This window comes from Corvus moneduloides, chromosome 10 (assembly GCF_009650955.1).
Source record: "Corvus moneduloides isolate bCorMon1 chromosome 10, bCorMon1.pri, whole genome shotgun sequence".
NCBI classification, from domain to species: Eukaryota; Metazoa; Chordata; class Aves; order Passeriformes; family Corvidae; genus Corvus; species Corvus moneduloides.
Window position 1 is genome coordinate 4929619 of NC_045485.1, and position 17621 is coordinate 4947239.

The window sequence follows — 17621 nt, forward strand, 5'->3', positions numbered from 1 at the left end:
GAAGTGAGATACAAGAATGAGCTTTTATTCGACCATGGAAGAAGGAGAAGTCAACCTGCCACACACCTGCCATCGTTTTGTGTCAATAGCAACCTGTCAGTGAGATGTTGGCTCTGGGGCCAAAGGAGACAGCTCTCTCACGTGTGCACGAGAGCATGATGTCCCCTCCTGTTATCCAGCACATGCCTCAGCTCCCACACGTAGACTTATTCATCTGCCCTCTTTCTTCCTTTGCTCAGGGCATCTGGCTCGTGCAAGGCTCTGCTGGTCCCAGGAGGCATGGTTCTGGCTGGGTCCCTGCGGCTGGAAAGGAGAAACCTCAGCAGGAGAGCACTGCCCTGATGCTGCCCACCCCAGCAGCATGGGGAGGGGTCCTGGATTCCTCCACAGCCATTGTTTCCACGGATTTTGGACCCTCCCTGTCACTGGCTCTTACTCAATTTAACATTTCCATGGCACGCACCCCTTTTTCCCAGGCCATGAGGCTGGCAGTCAGGCAAGGAGCCTTTCTGCAATCACCGCCAGGGATTTCCTTGTGGGACAGGCACACGTCAATTCCCCACACTGTGGAAAAGAGCCAGTTGCTGCCCTACCTTCTTCCTCCTGCCCAGAAACTGGCAGAGGCTCATCCTTCTTTCTGCCTGCACTCATCAGTGGGCTTTCTTGGGCCCTTGCAGAGAGTCCCTGGGGGGTGCTTTATGGGCACACTCCAGTTCGTACCAAAACCATGATCTTTATTTTGCATGGCATCACACTTGCCATGCCATGAACCCTCCACTGATCTGTATGGGCGGCAGTAGCCCATCAGATTGCTCTGGTGTGATTTACTGGTTTACCAGTCCCTGCAGCTTACCCCCGGCACTGGTCCAGGTGTTCCCCGGGTGCCACCATCTCCGGGCAGCATTCTTGTCACATTAGCACCAGCAAATGCCACTGGGGCTGCACCTGAGCTCCCTCACTCTGAGGCTATGGCTGTTTACTTGCAAGCTGCCTGCAGTTGACCTAAGGATGGTCATTCATGCCAGAAAGGCTGTCCCTTCCCACCAGCCTGCCCTGTACCGTGTCTCTGTGCAGAGGAGGAGTTAGGAACAGGGCAGTTGTCACTACACATAGAGTAATTTATAAGCTAAACACAAATGCCATCTCCTGGCAGTGAAGCCAGTTGCTGCCTCTGTAAAGAAGATGGTCGAACTGCAGGGTAACAGCCTCACCCCCTCACTAGAAAAGGTCTGATGCCTCAGTCCAGATTTTGCTGGGGGCGTTTCTGGTCTTGGTGGCACTGCCAGCTGGGGTACAGTGCCAACAGCCCCAGTCATAATGGCTGTGTCTTGTCCTCTTGCCATGCACCTGCAAAGTGCCTGGACCCACTGTCTTTGTGAGCTCGCAGTAGGAGCTGCTGTTGGAGCCCCTGAAGCCTTCCCTGCTTAGGAGAGCAGTGACGTATGGCTGCAAGGAAGTGGGAGCTGAGCTTGTATCACACCCTACACCTCCTGCAAGCTCTTAGCAGTGAATTTGCAAACATGCAGTGTTCGGTGACATTGTGAACTGCAGAAATATTTTCAGACACCTTTAGTAAACACAGAGCCGTAAGAAGCCATCACTTCAGATCATAATTAGACACCGAGGAGGCAAAGCAGGCGACTGTTGTGCACAAAACTTCTCCAAGGAGAAAACCTCTATTTTTTCACTTGTATTTATATAAATGTGTGCATATGGTGAAAATAGCTATAGCTGCAGGAGAGGAATCTAAATAAATACCTACTCACTCAAGGGTATCAGTCAGTTTATTAAATTTAGCAGATATTTGCTTCCAGGGTAGAAGGATACACTTTCAGTAGTTTCCAGTTACCAAGTCTCTCTTAGACATTTCACGAGCAGCTTCCAACGCGTCACCCTGATAGCTACAGTCACCCACTTCTGGAAGTGGACAGAGCTGAAGCACAAACCTTTCTGCTGCACCAGTTCAGTCTCAAGCACATACTGGTGATCAAACATCCCCCTCACTGCTCTATTTGCTGTGAGCCCCTCCAGTAGCTGCACTGGTGCAAAGCCATGGTCTGTAATTACCACAACACTTTGTAAGGATGAATACCAAGGGCATTTCTGATTCTTTATACTGTTATGCCATGACTGTCTGTGCTTCTAGATGAGAAAGAGACCACTTAGGATCCTTGCTTTGATGACTCAAGCCAGGCTCACCTTGTTTCCACAAACACACATCCATACAACCCAGCAGCTGCTCCTCTGAACAGTACAGCAATGCAGGCAAATCCCTATCACCAACACTGGCATCAGCCCATTGTAGACTCGTGGCTGAAACATGGTTTCATTCCTCAGGACTCCTATCCTGGCCTTAACAAGGGAAAAAGAAAGAAAATGCCAGACTCAGCTTAAATAGAGAAGAAATAATTGCCCTGTAAATACAGATTTGTCTCCAGCCTTTTTATTTATACAAGGATTCAAAGAACATATTTCAACTTTAGATAAACAGTGCAAGAGAGTTACAAGTACCTTGGTAACAGAAAGAAATAGATAACTGTCCGGCTATGCTGATAAGTGAAATAATTCTTACTCCTGCAGATAGAAATGCATCTGTTTAAAGCAAAGGTGGACTTCAGATATTCTGCTATACCATAGCCCCTACCAAGCCCACCGGAAAACAATAGGCAGCTTGTCATTTCTAAATGAGAAGTAGCTGTGCTCTCAAAGCCTTTTGAGACCCTCACCATTGTTTAAAACATACATACACGTTATGGCACAAAGAGCAGGCTGAAAGACAGAGACACCAGGAAATCCACCACTTGTGGTTCTCCCCTTCCCAGGGATGGGGCCTTTGTAAATTTTTTTCCCTACACCACCACCCCCTTCACACCCCTGTCGAGGCCTGTTCACACCAGAACACCATGGATCACCATCTTGATAACACTGAAGCAGATGTTTCACCCCAGCCAGCCCAGTTCCTCAGAGATCCCCTCATGCGGCCAACCCAGGGCAGCCACCAGCCACAGAGCTGGGGAGGTGTGTCACAGTGTTTTCCAGCAGGCAGTAGCCCAGGAAATGTCATTTATAAGCACTGAAAGGCCCCAGGTTCTGCACCAACCCAACCACAGGCTCGGGGCTTGTCTGGACCTGGGTTGATTTCAGCTTGTTCAGCCACACCAGTGGTTGTTTAGTCAGCAGTAACTATGGTTTGCTTCAGTTTAGAGGGATACCCAGTTGAAATCCTGGGGGTCTCAGCCATTTCAGCTCCTGGGGAAGGTCAGTGGCTCCTCCCCAGGCCACTTAATGGCAGCAGCTGGGGAAACCACTTCAGGGCAAGAGAGAACAGAAAAACTGAGTAACCAGGGGCCAACAAAAAGCAGCAATGTAGGCTGACCATGGACAGATATAAAAATCAACCCCAGCAGATGCAGGGCCGAGGAGGAAGCGTCACCACCACCATCGTCCATCTCTTGGCACAGAGGGGACCGAGCCCCCTGCACTGCCCTTGCCTGCTGGCCCAGACCTCAGGCTGCTGCCCTGGTCTCACCCTGGCTTGGCTTCTGGAGGGCGGAAGCTGCCACTCCCAGGGTCAGGAGGGATGTGGAAATGGGAGCTCAACCCCAGCCTGGCGGTGAAGGCATCAGGAAGGGTCTCCCCTGCATAACAGATTTTACTGTTTCTCTGAGGTTTTGCCTTATTAATTTGCACTATCCGGTTTTTTTTCTTGTAAAAGAACCACTAGCTTGGGCTATTGAGTTGTAACTGGATAATCAGCAAATTCCTGGCTTCACATTTAAGATGTGAAGGGGACCATAAGAAGCTTTTGAGGATAACAGGCAGACAGCAAAAACTAATTGCACAGAAATGGAAGTGACATTCAAGCTCCCATTCTGCAAAGCAAAACATTGGCCTCAGCATCCATGTGTTAAAACTCCAACCCCACTGTGTTTTGAACAGGGTACAATGTTTTAATTCTTCCTCCCCCCCCCCCCCCCTTTTTTTTTTGCTTTGGATGTAAAGCTTCTGCAAGATTGGTTGTGGGGATTGTTGTAACTGAAGGTTAAATTTGTATTTGCAAGTCTGATTTTAAAAAATTAAAAAGAAAATATAGGAACTCTTCAGAGCAGTAAAAATCATACGAATTTGCCATATGTCTAGGAGTAAATAAACTTAGACAAAACCACAACTTACATTTATCCTCTCCAGGGTTCTGATGGGTCTAGTGGCACAGTCTGTCCTTCAGCCATTGTCCAGCATCCCGGTGTTCGTTTCTGACACCCTACCAGATTAGGTATGATTTTGCCTTACAAGAAGGTGAGGCCAAGGCAGAAAGGACGGGCAGTCATTGACATGAATCATTGTGACTTGGAAAGGCCAGTCAAAGCTGGCCTAAAATCTCTGCCTAGTTTGAGGGCCCCCCCCCAGTGCCGCCACTGGGCCCCAGGTGGAATCCCTGCCCCGGGGAGGGCAGGAAATGAGAGCACCTTGAACTGGCTTTCTGCATTACCTTGCTCATGTCCTCATCTTTCTCTAAGTTGCACACTTTAGAAACTGCTAATGTTAAAAATGTTTTTTTTTTTTTTCCTTCTTAGAAAACAGCCAAACCCCAACCCTACAATGTTTGCTCAGCCCAAAGGCACTTCTCCTCTGGCAAGACAGAGGAGAAATGCTCAAATGCTGTGCAGACCAGTAAAGCAAGAAACAGGCCCAGCTCTGCCCTCCCTCTCACCCCAATACAAACCCATCTGAAGCTCAAACCCAACCCCTGCCTGTGCTCTTGGCCCAAGCAGTCACAGTGACTGTGTTGTATCTAACATCTGCTACACCTGCGCCTCCAGCCCACGCCTGCTGCTCATCAGGCACAGAAGCCTCTGGATGCCCCAAACACACAGCCCTAACAAGCACAGATACTCCTACAGCTACGTGAGGACATTTATAATTTCACTCACCACCCCCAGTCTCAAAACCTGGCACAGAGCCCACCCTACCAAGCAATTCGGAGTTAGGGCAGCCACCCACATCACCCAAAGGCTGGTGAGTGGTGGGACGGGGCAGCAAAGGGTGAGCCTGGCCCTCCCCTGAGCCAAAACGGAGCTGCCAGTGGGTGTCTGACCTGCTGGCTCAGCCTGTGCCTGCACTGGTTAAGGAAGGTGTATTGGATGATGGGGAAGGAACAGGTAAAGTGGGAATCCATTAAAAACCTACAATGCAACTGGAACAAACACTAAAGGTAAAAAGAAATCCCAAACAAAATGTGTCCCATCCTCACATTCCCCCTGGTAGGTGCTGCCTTGAGCCAGTGCTCTGGATAGGGACCCAGAGCCGATGGTGATTCCCACCAGTCCCTCTCTGCCCTAAGGTTGGGGCACAACCAGTCCCAAAGCTCCAGTTAGTAAAGTGTCCCTGGTCTCTCATATTACGAAGAAAAAAACCAGATTCCTGTCCATGGCTGGGGCCAGAGAAGGAGGAGGCAGCACAACTGTCTGCCACACAGAGAATCCCTCTGTACATATTTGCATCTCTCTGTTACCTACGATGGTACTGCACTGCAGGTAGAAATTGGACCATTGTTACTTGGGTAAAAAATGGCTTTCCAACTAGCATGCAAAGAAAAAGTACCCCAAACCCCAACCCCTAACACTCATTCCCAGTCACTTAGATGTAGGAAACCTACACTTCAAATTGTCGTCAGCTACGAGCTCTAGTCAAGAAACCCACTTGTGACCTTTCCAAAGAAAAAGGGAGTTCTGCATTTTTGGGTCCAACAGCCACTGCCAAACTCTTTCAGTTCAACCCACCAAACCTGCTCACGCTCCTATGTACACCACTGGAAGTGAAGGGCCATCTCTGCCCACCTAGGAAGCACAGAGGAAGAACCTGAAAGAGCCCCTGAATGCAGCACGTGAGCCGTGCCAAAGATCCCAGTCTCTCCGCGTTAGGAGCCAGCGCTGCCTGTGGCACTGTGGAGCTGTCAGCAGCGGCACTCTGGCCCGCGGCTGGGGAACAAGGGCAGGGCAATTGCATATTCCACTGGAGGCAGCAGGACAGCTGCCCTCGGAGGGGTTGGCCAAGTTCCCCTGGAGCCCTCTGCAAAGGCTTGTTTCTGCCCCAAGAGCCAGTTTGTGGCAATAACAAAAGTAAAACAATGAGGTACGGAAAGAAGGGCCCAGCATTGGGGAAAGACCAAGAAAGAAGAAAACAGCTCGAGCACTGCCAGAAATAGCAAACAACTGAAACCTTTTGAAACCTTTTTCTCCTCCCTTTTTTTGTTTTTTTTTCCTTTTTTTTTTTTTGCCAAGGTGAATTAAATATGTCCTTTGGTTGGTTGGTTGGTTGGTTTTGGCAAAGTGAAGCCCTCAGCCGCAGTCTGTTTCCTGGCTGTGCCAGTGAGTTACCGCCACAAATGCTGTGCGGCGATGACAGCCACCGAGAGGAGGAGGAGGAGGGAGGCAGAAGGCAAAGATCTGCTGCTGGCCCCATTGACGCCGTGTCCAGACTGCTTAGGAATAGCGTTTGTTTCTGGCTGCCTGGTGCTGGGGCTCTTAGAAAGTCTTTTGCCACAGACGTCATCAGGACAGCTGTCCCCGCTCCCAGAGCCGCTCATGTCGTCACCTGTGCAGAGACAAACATGAGTGAGCACAGACTTTCCTTATGGTGGGCAAGGCCTTCCCCTTGCTGCAACCTCGGGGAGCTCTGGTCACCAGCCCTACCCTGGCCACCTCCTCCTCCTCTCTGCATCCCTCAACGTGGGATACAAGCTCATACCTGACCTCCTGGAGGCTTTAATCATCTGCTGCTGCAGCAGCTGGAAATTCTGGAGCAGACAGGAGCAATGGCCCTGCCAGCAGGGCTGGGATTGGAGACAGCTCCCCATGATTCAGTAATGCACTAGGAACACCACAGCCTCCAGCCACCCCACAACAAGTTGGCTGCACTCAAGCAGCCCCTCAGCAGCCCCTTGCCAAAAGCCAGGCTGCCACAGCCCCTCCGTGCCCCCAGGGCCCAGCAGCATCTGCAGGGGCATCTGTGCAGGCTGCAGGACTGCTTGGCCTCTCTCACCCCCCTCGAACCTCTCTGGTTCTGCTACACTCACTTGTGTCTTGAAAATCCACATCATTCCCGATGTTAGCGTTGCCCAGCCGGTTTGTCATGATCTTTAGCTGCATGATTTGCTGGCGAATGGTCATATCTGGTTTGGTGATGTCCACCTCCACCTCTGGGTTGTTAATCTGGTTAGCCAAACCATCCCCCATGACTTGGGGCAGGTAGCTGGGAAGGAAGGCAAAAGGTTTAGATGTTGCCCCTCAGCTCAGCTCCTCTCTCTACAGACACCAGTGAGAATCCAGCCTCTGTGAACCCCAGAGAGGCTGCAGTCAGTGCCACTGACTTGTGGAACAGCCTCTCTAGCTGGTGTTTGCTGAGAGGCAGCCAGCTCTCTGCATGGCCGAGCCATGCTGCCATGGCCATACCCCAGCAGAGGGGTCTTAGCTTGCAGGAGGTGCCTGGTGGCCTCGCAGCATCCCTGTCCCAGCATGGGGAGGGATTTCCTGCAGGAAAGGTGGAGGGGTTGCTCTCAGGCTGGTACCAATGGGCCCACAGTGACACTCCCCCATGGAAAAGTCTCTGTCCATATGGGAGGCTGAGGAGCATTTTAATCCCTGCTTGGTTAGATCCCGTGGAGACTGACACCCTGGGACCACTGAATGGCCCCAGCCCAGTTTGACCAGACAGGCTCCCAGGGAAGCTTTAGTTAGCTGGGAGCTGTCAACCAGAGCTGCACTGCTGCCTTCTGCAGTGCCCTGGTCCTCCTGCTCCTGCAGATCTGTGACACTGCTGGCAACAATGTGAAATATGGAAGAGCTGAAGGTTTTGACTTCAGGCTGGCAAAGCCAAGCCCAAGAGGTCTGGGGAGAGAAGAGAAGAAAGGTGCATGTCCAGCAGCTGCCAGTCTCCCCTCAGCCATCCTTTAACTTTGGCTGGAGTAGGAACTGTTTGTGCAGCTGTTTGACGTCACCCGGGTGCCCCCTTTCAGAGGGAACAGCATTCCAGAGCAGGTATGGATAAAGGGACGTGTATGCAATTCTCTGCAGCAGCTCTGGAGCTTGTGAGGTAAATCCAGCCCTGCTGCCTTCTGAGTGCATGTGGAATTGCAAAACTGTTTCCTTAGTAGAAAACTACACAGTTATTTCATGGTGAGTGCATTTCAGTGCTTAACCCTCAACACACAGCAAAATGACACCAGGCTTGACATTCCCAGGTACCAGCTTTTCCAGAAATGCAGCATTGCTATGGACAGGGACAGACTGCTCACTCTGAACAAGTGGGGCTGGCTGCAATGATGTGTAAGTGCCTTTTCAAACCCTTCCTCTCACCCCAGGCTGGTGCTGCCCTGGCACTGTGACCCACTCCATACCTGCCCTTGGTCATCCCATTCCAACACTTGTCATCCGACGCTGAGCTGGCCATTACTTTTTTGCTGCACAGGCTGCTGGGCAGGGTGATCCAGTATGTCTTGAGAGCTGTCAGATTCCCTTTCGCATCTAAAACCTGTAAGCAAATGGGATGCTCAGGGCCATGAGAGCTCTGGGGTGCCCTAGGGCTGAGGGAAGTACAAAGATTCTGCCTGTTTTTTGTTTTACCATCATAAAATCTATTCTTATGCAAACAAGGATGTATCATCAACCTTCCCCTAAAGACCATCAACCCAAGTGCCCAAGGCTAAAGGTTACATGCCAAGGACTGTTCCAGTACCACAAGATAATCAGGAGACGACCATCAGACTAGGAGCCTCTTCAGATAAGTCTGGCACCAAATCCCTGGGAAACTGGTTATCAGCAATGTATACCCAACCCTGTGCAGAGGCAAGAAGACCAGGTCTGCTTGGGTCACACCAGCACTTGATGATCTGATCTTCTTCAGACGTGCAGCTCAGCAGCCCCCAGAGGGTGTGACCCGACCTGCAGGACCCAGGGCCGTGCTGGCCAGGCTCCCAGGGCACCCCTGCCCTGGACACCAGCTCCAGACACAAACCCACCAGCATCTCCAGTGCTTGCGCAGAGGATTTGGCTTCCAATGTCACCTTCCCCCGTCTCTTCTTGTCCTCGCTACTGGAGCCTTTTGTGCTGATTTTGGGATTTCCACAGCCTTGGAATACCTGAAAAACAAACCAAACTTTCTATCCCACGTTTTGATGCTATTCCTTTAATTATTTAACACTCCACAGTTATGGGTTTTATTTCCTTCTTAAGTATATTTATCCTTCCTATTGCCAAGATCTCAGAGATTCTGGCTTAGTTTCTAGTGCCAGATGTGTTTTCACCACATTGTAACTGGTTTTGGTTACCACTATCAAGCAAAATATTCAGCAGTTAACACATTTTTGGATGAGTCACCAATATTGATATTAAATTATTTATAGTAATTTTATCTGTTCTTCTTATGATTGGAAAATAAAATCCTGGGAAGAACAAGATGGGAGTTGCTCACACTCATTAATTACATCAGTGGTGTGTGCTTCAAGACTACAGAGCATGGGATCCTCACTAATGGACAACAGACTGATGTGGGACTATCCTTGTGACTCCTGCACTCAGCATCCACACTTGGGAAATCAATGTGCCTCCAACCAGGGCAGTGCAAGGACAGCAGATGTGCCACAATCTGTCAGGTTGGACGTTTCAGGGGCATATGAGGCAGCAGAATTGATTTGTCTGTTACCTTCAGGTACTTCCTATGATCCTAACTACCTGCCCAGGTGGGCTTTGCAGCCAGAGGGCAGCAGAAGCACTTGGAAGATACAAATCCTCAGACCTGGCGTCTAGGATGAGGTGAGGGGTGTCCTGGAAACACCTGCTTTTCCCAGTCTATGCATCACCAGTCCAGGCAGCAATACCTCTGCTGCAGATCACCAGGGCTGGGCAGCTGAGCCTCACTGGTGGCAGGAATGCTCAGAGGGCCAGGCTGCACAAAGCATCAGAGGTCAGGAGGGACTTTGCACTGTCAGTTTGAGTCAGAAAATGCCAGCCTTTCCAAAGGAAGCCATCTGATTTGAAAAGAGGGCTCCGAGCTTGTTGTGGCTGCCAGGTGCTGTCAGAAGCTATTGATAAACGTGACTTTGCCTGGTGTCCCCTTAAAGCAGAGGAGTCAGGACCACAGACAGGAGCTCTGCTGACACAGCCCGTGCTGCTCGCTGAATGCGCTGGCTCGTGGATTCTGACAGTGAACTCCTAACCTAGCCAAGAGTCTCTTGTTGGTGTGTCTGAGGGACATTCAGCCCCCAAAGGCCCCTCCTGGGGTGCCCTATCCTGCTGACCAGATGGATCTGATGACTCCAGCAGTTCAGCACCAAGCCAATTTGTTCATCAGTCTCGTTCACTCTGTGCAAAAAACCCACCCTGAAAACTGCTTGTAGAGCATTTTCAACTTGGTTCTACAAAACAAAACCTTGGTTTCACTGCTGTATTTTACTGGCCTATTGCTGCTGTTGGCAGATGGCCTCTTCCAGGAGATAAAAGTCTGGGGAGGTGTCCAGGACAGTGGCTCCCATAGCAGCTCCAGCACAGTGTGGTACCAAGGCAAACCTCTTGCCAGCCCAAACGCTTGCAGTGAGAAACGCAAATTACTGCTGGAGGAAACACAACTTCAGCAGACTGAGGGGGTTGACAGCCTCCTGAATAATGAGAGCAAGTAGGTGTTTGCAGCCTCTGATAGCTCCTGCTACCTGAAATCCATGAGAGCCACAGGGAGAAAGGGGAGTGGGAGGAAGCAGGGAGAGTGCTCTGTGCTGCCCTGAACACAAGGCTCAGTACCACAAGTGCTTTTTTCCAGTTTTACCCCAGAACCCAGGACAAACTGTGACTGAGGGTGGCACTGGGGCCAAGGGCCACTCCTGGCTCCTCTCAAAAAAGGGGTTCAGTGTTGAGGAATACATTCTGTGCAGGTGGCTCGGGGTGCAGCTGCAGATTCAGAGCTGCAGATTCAGCTCTGGCTCGCCCGAGGCAGGAGTTGTGCACTGCCCACCCTTTGCATAACAAAGGGCACAGGGACCTGGGGCACCAGCCAGGTGACCAGACACTGAGAGATGGGGCATACCCGGATGAGACTTTTGCATGCTTGGACTGTGAGGGGATAAAAGCCTAGGGGTTCCTTTGTTGTCCTCAGAGGCACCAGTTCGAGTTTCTTCTGTGTAACTGTGCTGTGAATAAATTGCTTTATGGAATGAGAGATCTGAGACTGCCATGGGAAACCTGGGATGGAACTAGCGAGGAGACCTGGCCTGGCTGTGTGAGTGGGATGTGCAGGAGTCAAGTGGGGACCTCTCAGGTTGTGACGTGCCACACTTAGGGACTGCAGTCGCAGCAGCAATGGTCTCTGGTGGTGGGAGTGTGGCTGGCCAGACTGGGAGGTTACCCTCATGTTTAAAGACTTCAGCTGCAGCCCAACCTGCTGTCCTCGGCTCTGAGAGCGGAGATGGCCAGGACTGGCCTGGGACAGTCCTGAATTCAGCTGAGAACAACATCCTTCATCTGATGGCTTTGCCATGCTCAAAAACAGAGCTCAGAGCTTTCGCATCTCCTGCCCTCTGCTATCTGTGCCACCAGCAAAGAGTGCTCCATTCACCTGGTCACCAGGTCATACTGAGGAGCTTATCAAACATGTTTAGTTGCTCCAATCAAACACCAGTTAAGACTATTTAGCCCTTTTCATTTCACCAGATTTACTGTATTCCCCTTGGAAACACCTCTCTTTGCAGATGATGCTGTGTTTTCCCACACCGTGGATTTGCTTTTATGTGGAAAGCCTCAGTCTCACCTAACAAGGAAAGAAAGAACATGGCCTTTCATGTCAGAAAAGAAACCTAACCCAGTACTGGGATGCATGCTGCTGTTAGTGCTTTGATGTGTGCCAGTGAATTCCTGTTTGCCAAGCAATACCTCTGGCCCTTCCCTTATCCAAAACCCAGTTAGGACCTGTCCCGCTTCTTTCATCTGCATCTCTGCTCTGACTGGGATAGCTGCAGGACCTGGGGAGTGTCTGGGCAAAAGGCAGGAGCCCTGGAGGGCTGCTTTTGTTCCCAAAGCTTCTCTTACCTGCAGCTACAGAGGTGATTGTGGTTAAGTGGATAAATATACTAAAAATAGAAGACCAACAGAAGAGACCTTCATGATACATACTTCTTGGAAGACAGGTGAGCCTCAGGAGAGCCTGGTCTGTACTCCCCAGATGGACTGCCAGATTGCAGCTCCGTCCCACGGTACAACCTGATAGCCCAGTGTTTCCACTGCTCAACATCCCCTCGAGGCAGGTTAAAGCAGCTGCCTCCTGTCACTGGGGACTGTGCACTTTGTGTAAATGCCTCAGCTCAGCCACAACATCTCAAAACTCTTCAGCACAGAGGCCCTTGACAGCAAATGGCACATGGCCTCCCCCTGTCACTGTGTATGCAGTCCCAGCTCCTGTGCCTGTACCCAAAGGAGGCTGGCTGGATGTGGCAGGGAGCAGTATTTGGAAACACCTGCAAAGGTTTGTGCCTGTGTCAGATGGGTGGTAGGAAACCAAGGTAATTTATCATTAAAACAGTGGGCATTTGCTCTCTTTCATTCGTCATCTCCTGCCGTTCAGCTGAATAGTGAGCACAAAAAAGCATTTGGTCCTGGCAGTTGCACATGATGTGTCCTCAGCCAGGCCCAGGCACACGCTCCTACCTTGCTCGTGATTGAATCTTTGTTTTCTTGCAAGTTAGAAATGGCTTCAGCGATCCTCATGTGAATGGTCCCTATGACAGTGTCCACGTTGTAGGGTCCGTCGATCCGATCAGCCACCCCGATCAGGGAATCTGGTGGAACAAGGCAGGGACAGCTCTCATCATCACTCTGGGCAAACCAAGGTAAGGATCATGCTCATGCTGGCTGGGAGAAGCTGCTGAGCCCTTGGCAGGTCTCCTTGTTGGGAGACACCTCTCCATTTTCATTACTGCCCAGGTGCACGCTTGTTTTCCTCACTTTATGTAAGTAAAGCCACTCTCTGTGGCAGAGGAACCTCCTGCAAATGGTAAATGCACTTTGGCTAGAGTGTTCACCCAAAGTAACCAGCATTTCCCTGGGTGATACAGAAGGGAAAGCCAGAAAACTGGTGCAGAATTATTAAGAAACACAGAGCAATACTTGGCTCTCACCCTCCTAACTCAGTGCATATCTTCAGCAAAGCACTGCAGCCAGCAGAAAGTGGGAGAATTGGGGTCAATAAGGTGCCAGAGGTAGTGGATGTGGGAAATAGCTTCTGTGGCAGTGAAGCAGTGAGAAAAGGAGTAATTCTTCTCACCTTCACCTCCGGAAGGACAACAGCCAGGGAAATATCAGGCTATACAGGTACAGAAGCAGACCAGTATGCCCACAACTAACTGGTAAACAGGGAGTGACTGAGGGCTGCCTCTTGCTCTCAGCTCCTCCTGGAAAGCTCTGATGTCCAAGCATTCCGCCTGGCCTGGAAGTTCCAGCTTGGATTGCTGCTTTGGGACTGTGCTTGGCTTACTAAGAATTGCCAATCTCTGCCTACCTCCAGAGACAATTCTCAACACTCCAGTTGGGTCTGAAGGAAGGACAGCCTATATGCTCTCAATATAAGGGGGTATAGCTTGCAGTTTAATTTTGCTGCCACTCAGAGGTTGTGGTGTCATCTTTGAGACTGCATATTTCAGACAAATAGTGCCTTGCAGAGGCACTAATCTTGAGATACAGATGTTTAAATCAAAGGTTGCACCCCCAAATAGTGATAAATTATATTTGAACCACTTACTATAAAAATCTTCCTTGATTTCACCTGCCCTAATTTGTGAAACTGAAAGAATAACTCTGTATTTCATGTAACAAAATTGTCTCTGGCTACAGAGAAGGGCCTGGAGAAGGGTGAAGGAAGGACACCACCAGTAAACCAGCCTTTGACTCCATTTGCTCCCATCCTTGATCAATTTGTGACCTCTGACGCTGCAATGTACAACTGCAATTTGAAAGAAGCTCCAATTTCCTCCTAGCTGTCACCCCTTGGCAGTGTCTCTTGGGAAGAGGAAGCCAGAATAAATGCAAAATGCACATGGAATTGCTTCCCTGTCAATCCAGGGAAGCTGTACAGTGATGTTTCAGGAGACAGGCCGTCATCCTACCAGGACAGAGTGACAGGAACACCTGGCTGGCTCTGGTCAGAAAGGCCAAAGGGCCACTGAACCCCTAGGGGAGGGACAGTTCCTCCCCCTCCTTTGCAGCAGCCTCCCAGTTGCTCCCACAGGGAGCATTTCCAGTTAGCTGTGGCACAGCTGGCCTGGGCACCTCTCCAGGCAGCGCTTCCGCATCCCTTCTGCAGTGTCCCTCGAGAGGCAGGTGACACTCCTCGCACTCCAGCGGGGTTTTTGTTGTTAATGCCAACCCTGAGCCAGCCTGTGGGGCTGCAGCTGGGAGGTGAGCTGGCAGCTCGGCTGGCCAGGCAGCGGGTGCCAAGGCAAGGGAAAAAAAGGCCAAGCCCAAGGTCATCTCCTCTGGTGCCTGCCCTCCGTGAGTCCAGACAAACACCAAGGCTCCCTCAGGTCTCAGATCACTCCAGCTGTGCATGTGCTTGTGAGAGAGAGAGAGGAGCTTGCTGAGTGATGCTGTGTGGGCACAAGGACTGAGAGCTTTAACATTGCAAACAACCTCCCCTGAGCCTCCCACCATCCTCTTTACTCGCCAAACACAGCCTCAGACAGTTCAAAGGTGAGAGGCAGCTGTGCTGCAGCAGAGAAAGGCCATCTTACCCATCAGGTACTTCCACTCGGTGCTGAGGTCTGCCTGGTTGGCCAGGCAGCCCTTCACGACGTTCAGGCAGTAGTTGTTGCATGGCCTCACGCTGGACATGCCCCGGCAGTGCGGGCAGTACATCAGCTTCATGATGGCACGAGTGCACTCGTGGCTGAGGGACACCTGGGGAGACAGGTCAGTCAGGCACAGACTGCTCAGGGGGACATGTGGGTGAGCTTCCCCCTTCCCTGGGCTGAAGGAGCTTGCTGTGATCTGAGAGGCAGCACAGCCCCCTGCATACATGGACCAGGAAAAGCCACTTCCCCTCTCACTGCCTCTCCTTCCCCCCACTCTTCCTCAGGTGTCACTCCTGTTGGAGGGACAGGACCTCTGGGGCAGCTGCCAGTTCCTCAGGCTGTGTTTGAACCCAGGCTTCTGTGAAAAACCTGTATGTGAGCACCATCCCCCTTCCAGCCAGGTCTGGCGGCCACAAGGACAGCTTGGGCTGTCCCCAGCTGTAACCTGGACCCTGACATGGTGCACGTGTGCCCCTGGAGCCTCTGCCATCAGTGCCACCACTGTGCCCCTTCTGCAAGGCTCTGCTGCCACTGTCCTGCAGACACAGGCGTCCCACACAAACTGCACCTCCAGCTTCCTGGGAGGACGCACAGTGGGGCCCTGGACACAGAACCTTCCCAGCTGGTATCTTTGGAAAGGAGAATAGTCTTGGGGGAAGACTTGCACAATTCCAAAATTATGGGCAATTGAGAGCACTTGACACTGGGAATTGATTGCTCTCTGTGAGCACTTCAGGAACCGCAGGCAGCCAGTGACCTGGGCCAAGCCACGCTGTGCCAGCAGCTCACAGGCCCTGCACATGCAGCTGGTGCTTTGCAGAGCTGACTCTGGAGGTGGCTTTGCCACCTTTAATTAGACCACCCTGGTCCTGCAAGCACAGAGCCAGCACAGGTGCAGAGCCCAGAGAGCAGGGCCACAGCCTCAGCAGCACGTCAGTGTCCCCCCAGCCCATCAGCCATGAGCCAGTGTCCCCCCAGCTGCTGTGGGCAAGGGCTGACAGTGCACTGAGGGGTGAATAACAGCCTGGCAGACCCTGCAGGGATGCTGGCAAAGGTCCATGTTCCCGTTTCGTTGCTAAAATGTCTTCTCTTTTGTGGTCTTTTTCCATCTTTGCTCAGATCCATTTGCAACTCCCTTGTAAATCTTTTAAAATCATTTACAAAAGAAAAAATGAATGTCTCTATGAAGTGTCCCTTGGTTCCAGGCACTTGACACTCTCAAGGACCCCAGAGGGGAGAAAAGTGATGGAAGGGACAAATCTTGAAAGGAAAAATCCCTGGGCCTCCAGAAAGATTCAGTTCTGAGGTACCCTTGGGAGAGTGTGAACATGCTGAGCCCAGTGTCAGAGGTTGTGAGAGAAAATCCCTAAGCTTCCCCCCTCCGGAAACTGTCTGTGTGGTACCACCCCACTTCCAGTAAATCTTAGAAACCAGATGCTGGATGGTGCTGAGGCTTCATTGGGTAGGAATACACTAAAATAACCTTGTGAGAACCTTCTTCAGGATGAGGACGAAATTTTTTAAGTTTTGGAGAAAGAACCCAAACAGAGCCTGCTTCCCTGGCCCAGCAGCCCAAAGAAGCCATGAGACGACTGCAGATAAACCTGTGTCCCATCGGGGCCAGAGGGGCTGAGCCCAGCAGGAACCCCACACACACACCAGAGCTTCCCTCAGCTTCCTGGGGCAGCTTTGGGTCCCTGCCCTGGGACAACTCCTGCAGGGAGAGCCCGGCTGCCATGTGGCTCTGCCACCAGGAGATGGAGGCTCCATCCTGCTGCACCGCATGGCTGCCGCACGCCTCATCGCACGGGAAACCCTGAAGCCACCACTGTCTCCTGCCTCAGCAATGCAACAAAGCAGAGGGACAGGCAAACAAAAGAGTGCTTCGTTTTTCATCTCAGGGCTTAAATAAGCTTGGCTGAATAGTGACTGAAAAGACACCAGGTAAGAGCACGGTGCATGCTAACACAGGCTGTAGCTCCAGAGAACTCACACAGAAAGCAGGGATGCAGTTGGGAAAGGAGCTGTGACCTCCCCTTCCCCAGGCAGAGCAATCACAAACATATGGTGACACTCATGACCCAGTCCTGCAGCCTGCACAGGCCATCAGCTCCTGAACACAACTTGGTCCCTGTGCTTTACTGACACAGCCCATCACTGCTCATCCCAGCGTATCCAGCTGTGGCCATGGAGCACTGTCAGCTCCCACTGCACGGACTGGGACCTGCGGCACAGGTGAATCCTGAAACGTGGGACTTTCCACAGCACTGAGGGGAACCAGGGAGCAGGCGGATCATTTGCCTTTACCCACACACATCCCTGCACAGACTTCTGGAGCAGAGGGAGCTGAAATGCTCTGGAAAAAGGAACGCAGCATTGCCTGCAGGAAGCACCCCGAGGTGGTGTGGGCCAGCCCCCCCCAGGCAGAGAGGACGGCCACCAGAAGCAAGGACACAAAGCTATTGATAGCCTGCCAGAGTCCACGGGAGTCACTGAAAGAAGCAAGAGTCAGATTTTGGCTCAGAAAACCATCTCCAAGATGCTTAAAGTACAGTGTAAACCCAGCCCTGCACCGCAGCTCCGCGGAGACCACAGCGATCCCGTATTTCCGTGAAGCTTGTGACAGGGCATTCACAAGTCCTGCTGCTTGCAAAACTCATTCTGGCCTTGGGATTTACTTTGTGTGTGTCAGAAAGGACCCTCACACCCAGAGCTCAGCACTCCCTCACCCACAGGAGAGTGACCGTGCAGGGCCACCCGTGCCCGGCCACCACGCAGAGCTGCAGAAGGGCAGCGC

At 51.5% G+C, this 17621-nt stretch overlaps 1 protein-coding gene across 2 annotated transcripts in view; it reads right to left on the bottom strand.

The window, feature by feature from the left end:
- Positions 1 to 1766: 1766 nt before the first annotated feature.
- Positions 1767 to 17621, bottom strand: part of GPC1 (glypican 1) — a 214653-nt gene continuing 198798 nt past the window's right edge. For both annotated transcript variants that reach the window (XM_032119506.1, XM_032119504.1), the window contains exons 4-9: positions 14765 to 14930; positions 12687 to 12817; positions 9017 to 9136; positions 8396 to 8529; positions 7076 to 7251; positions 1767 to 6594 (exon numbers count right to left, since the gene is read on the bottom strand). In XM_032119506.1, the coding sequence (XP_031975397.1) occupies positions 6374 to 6594; positions 7076 to 7251; positions 8396 to 8529; positions 9017 to 9136; positions 12687 to 12817; positions 14765 to 14930 (948 nt within the window). In that variant the 3' untranslated portion in view covers positions 1767 to 6373. The remainder of the gene's footprint in view (positions 6595 to 7075; positions 7252 to 8395; positions 8530 to 9016; positions 9137 to 12686; positions 12818 to 14764; positions 14931 to 17621) is intronic.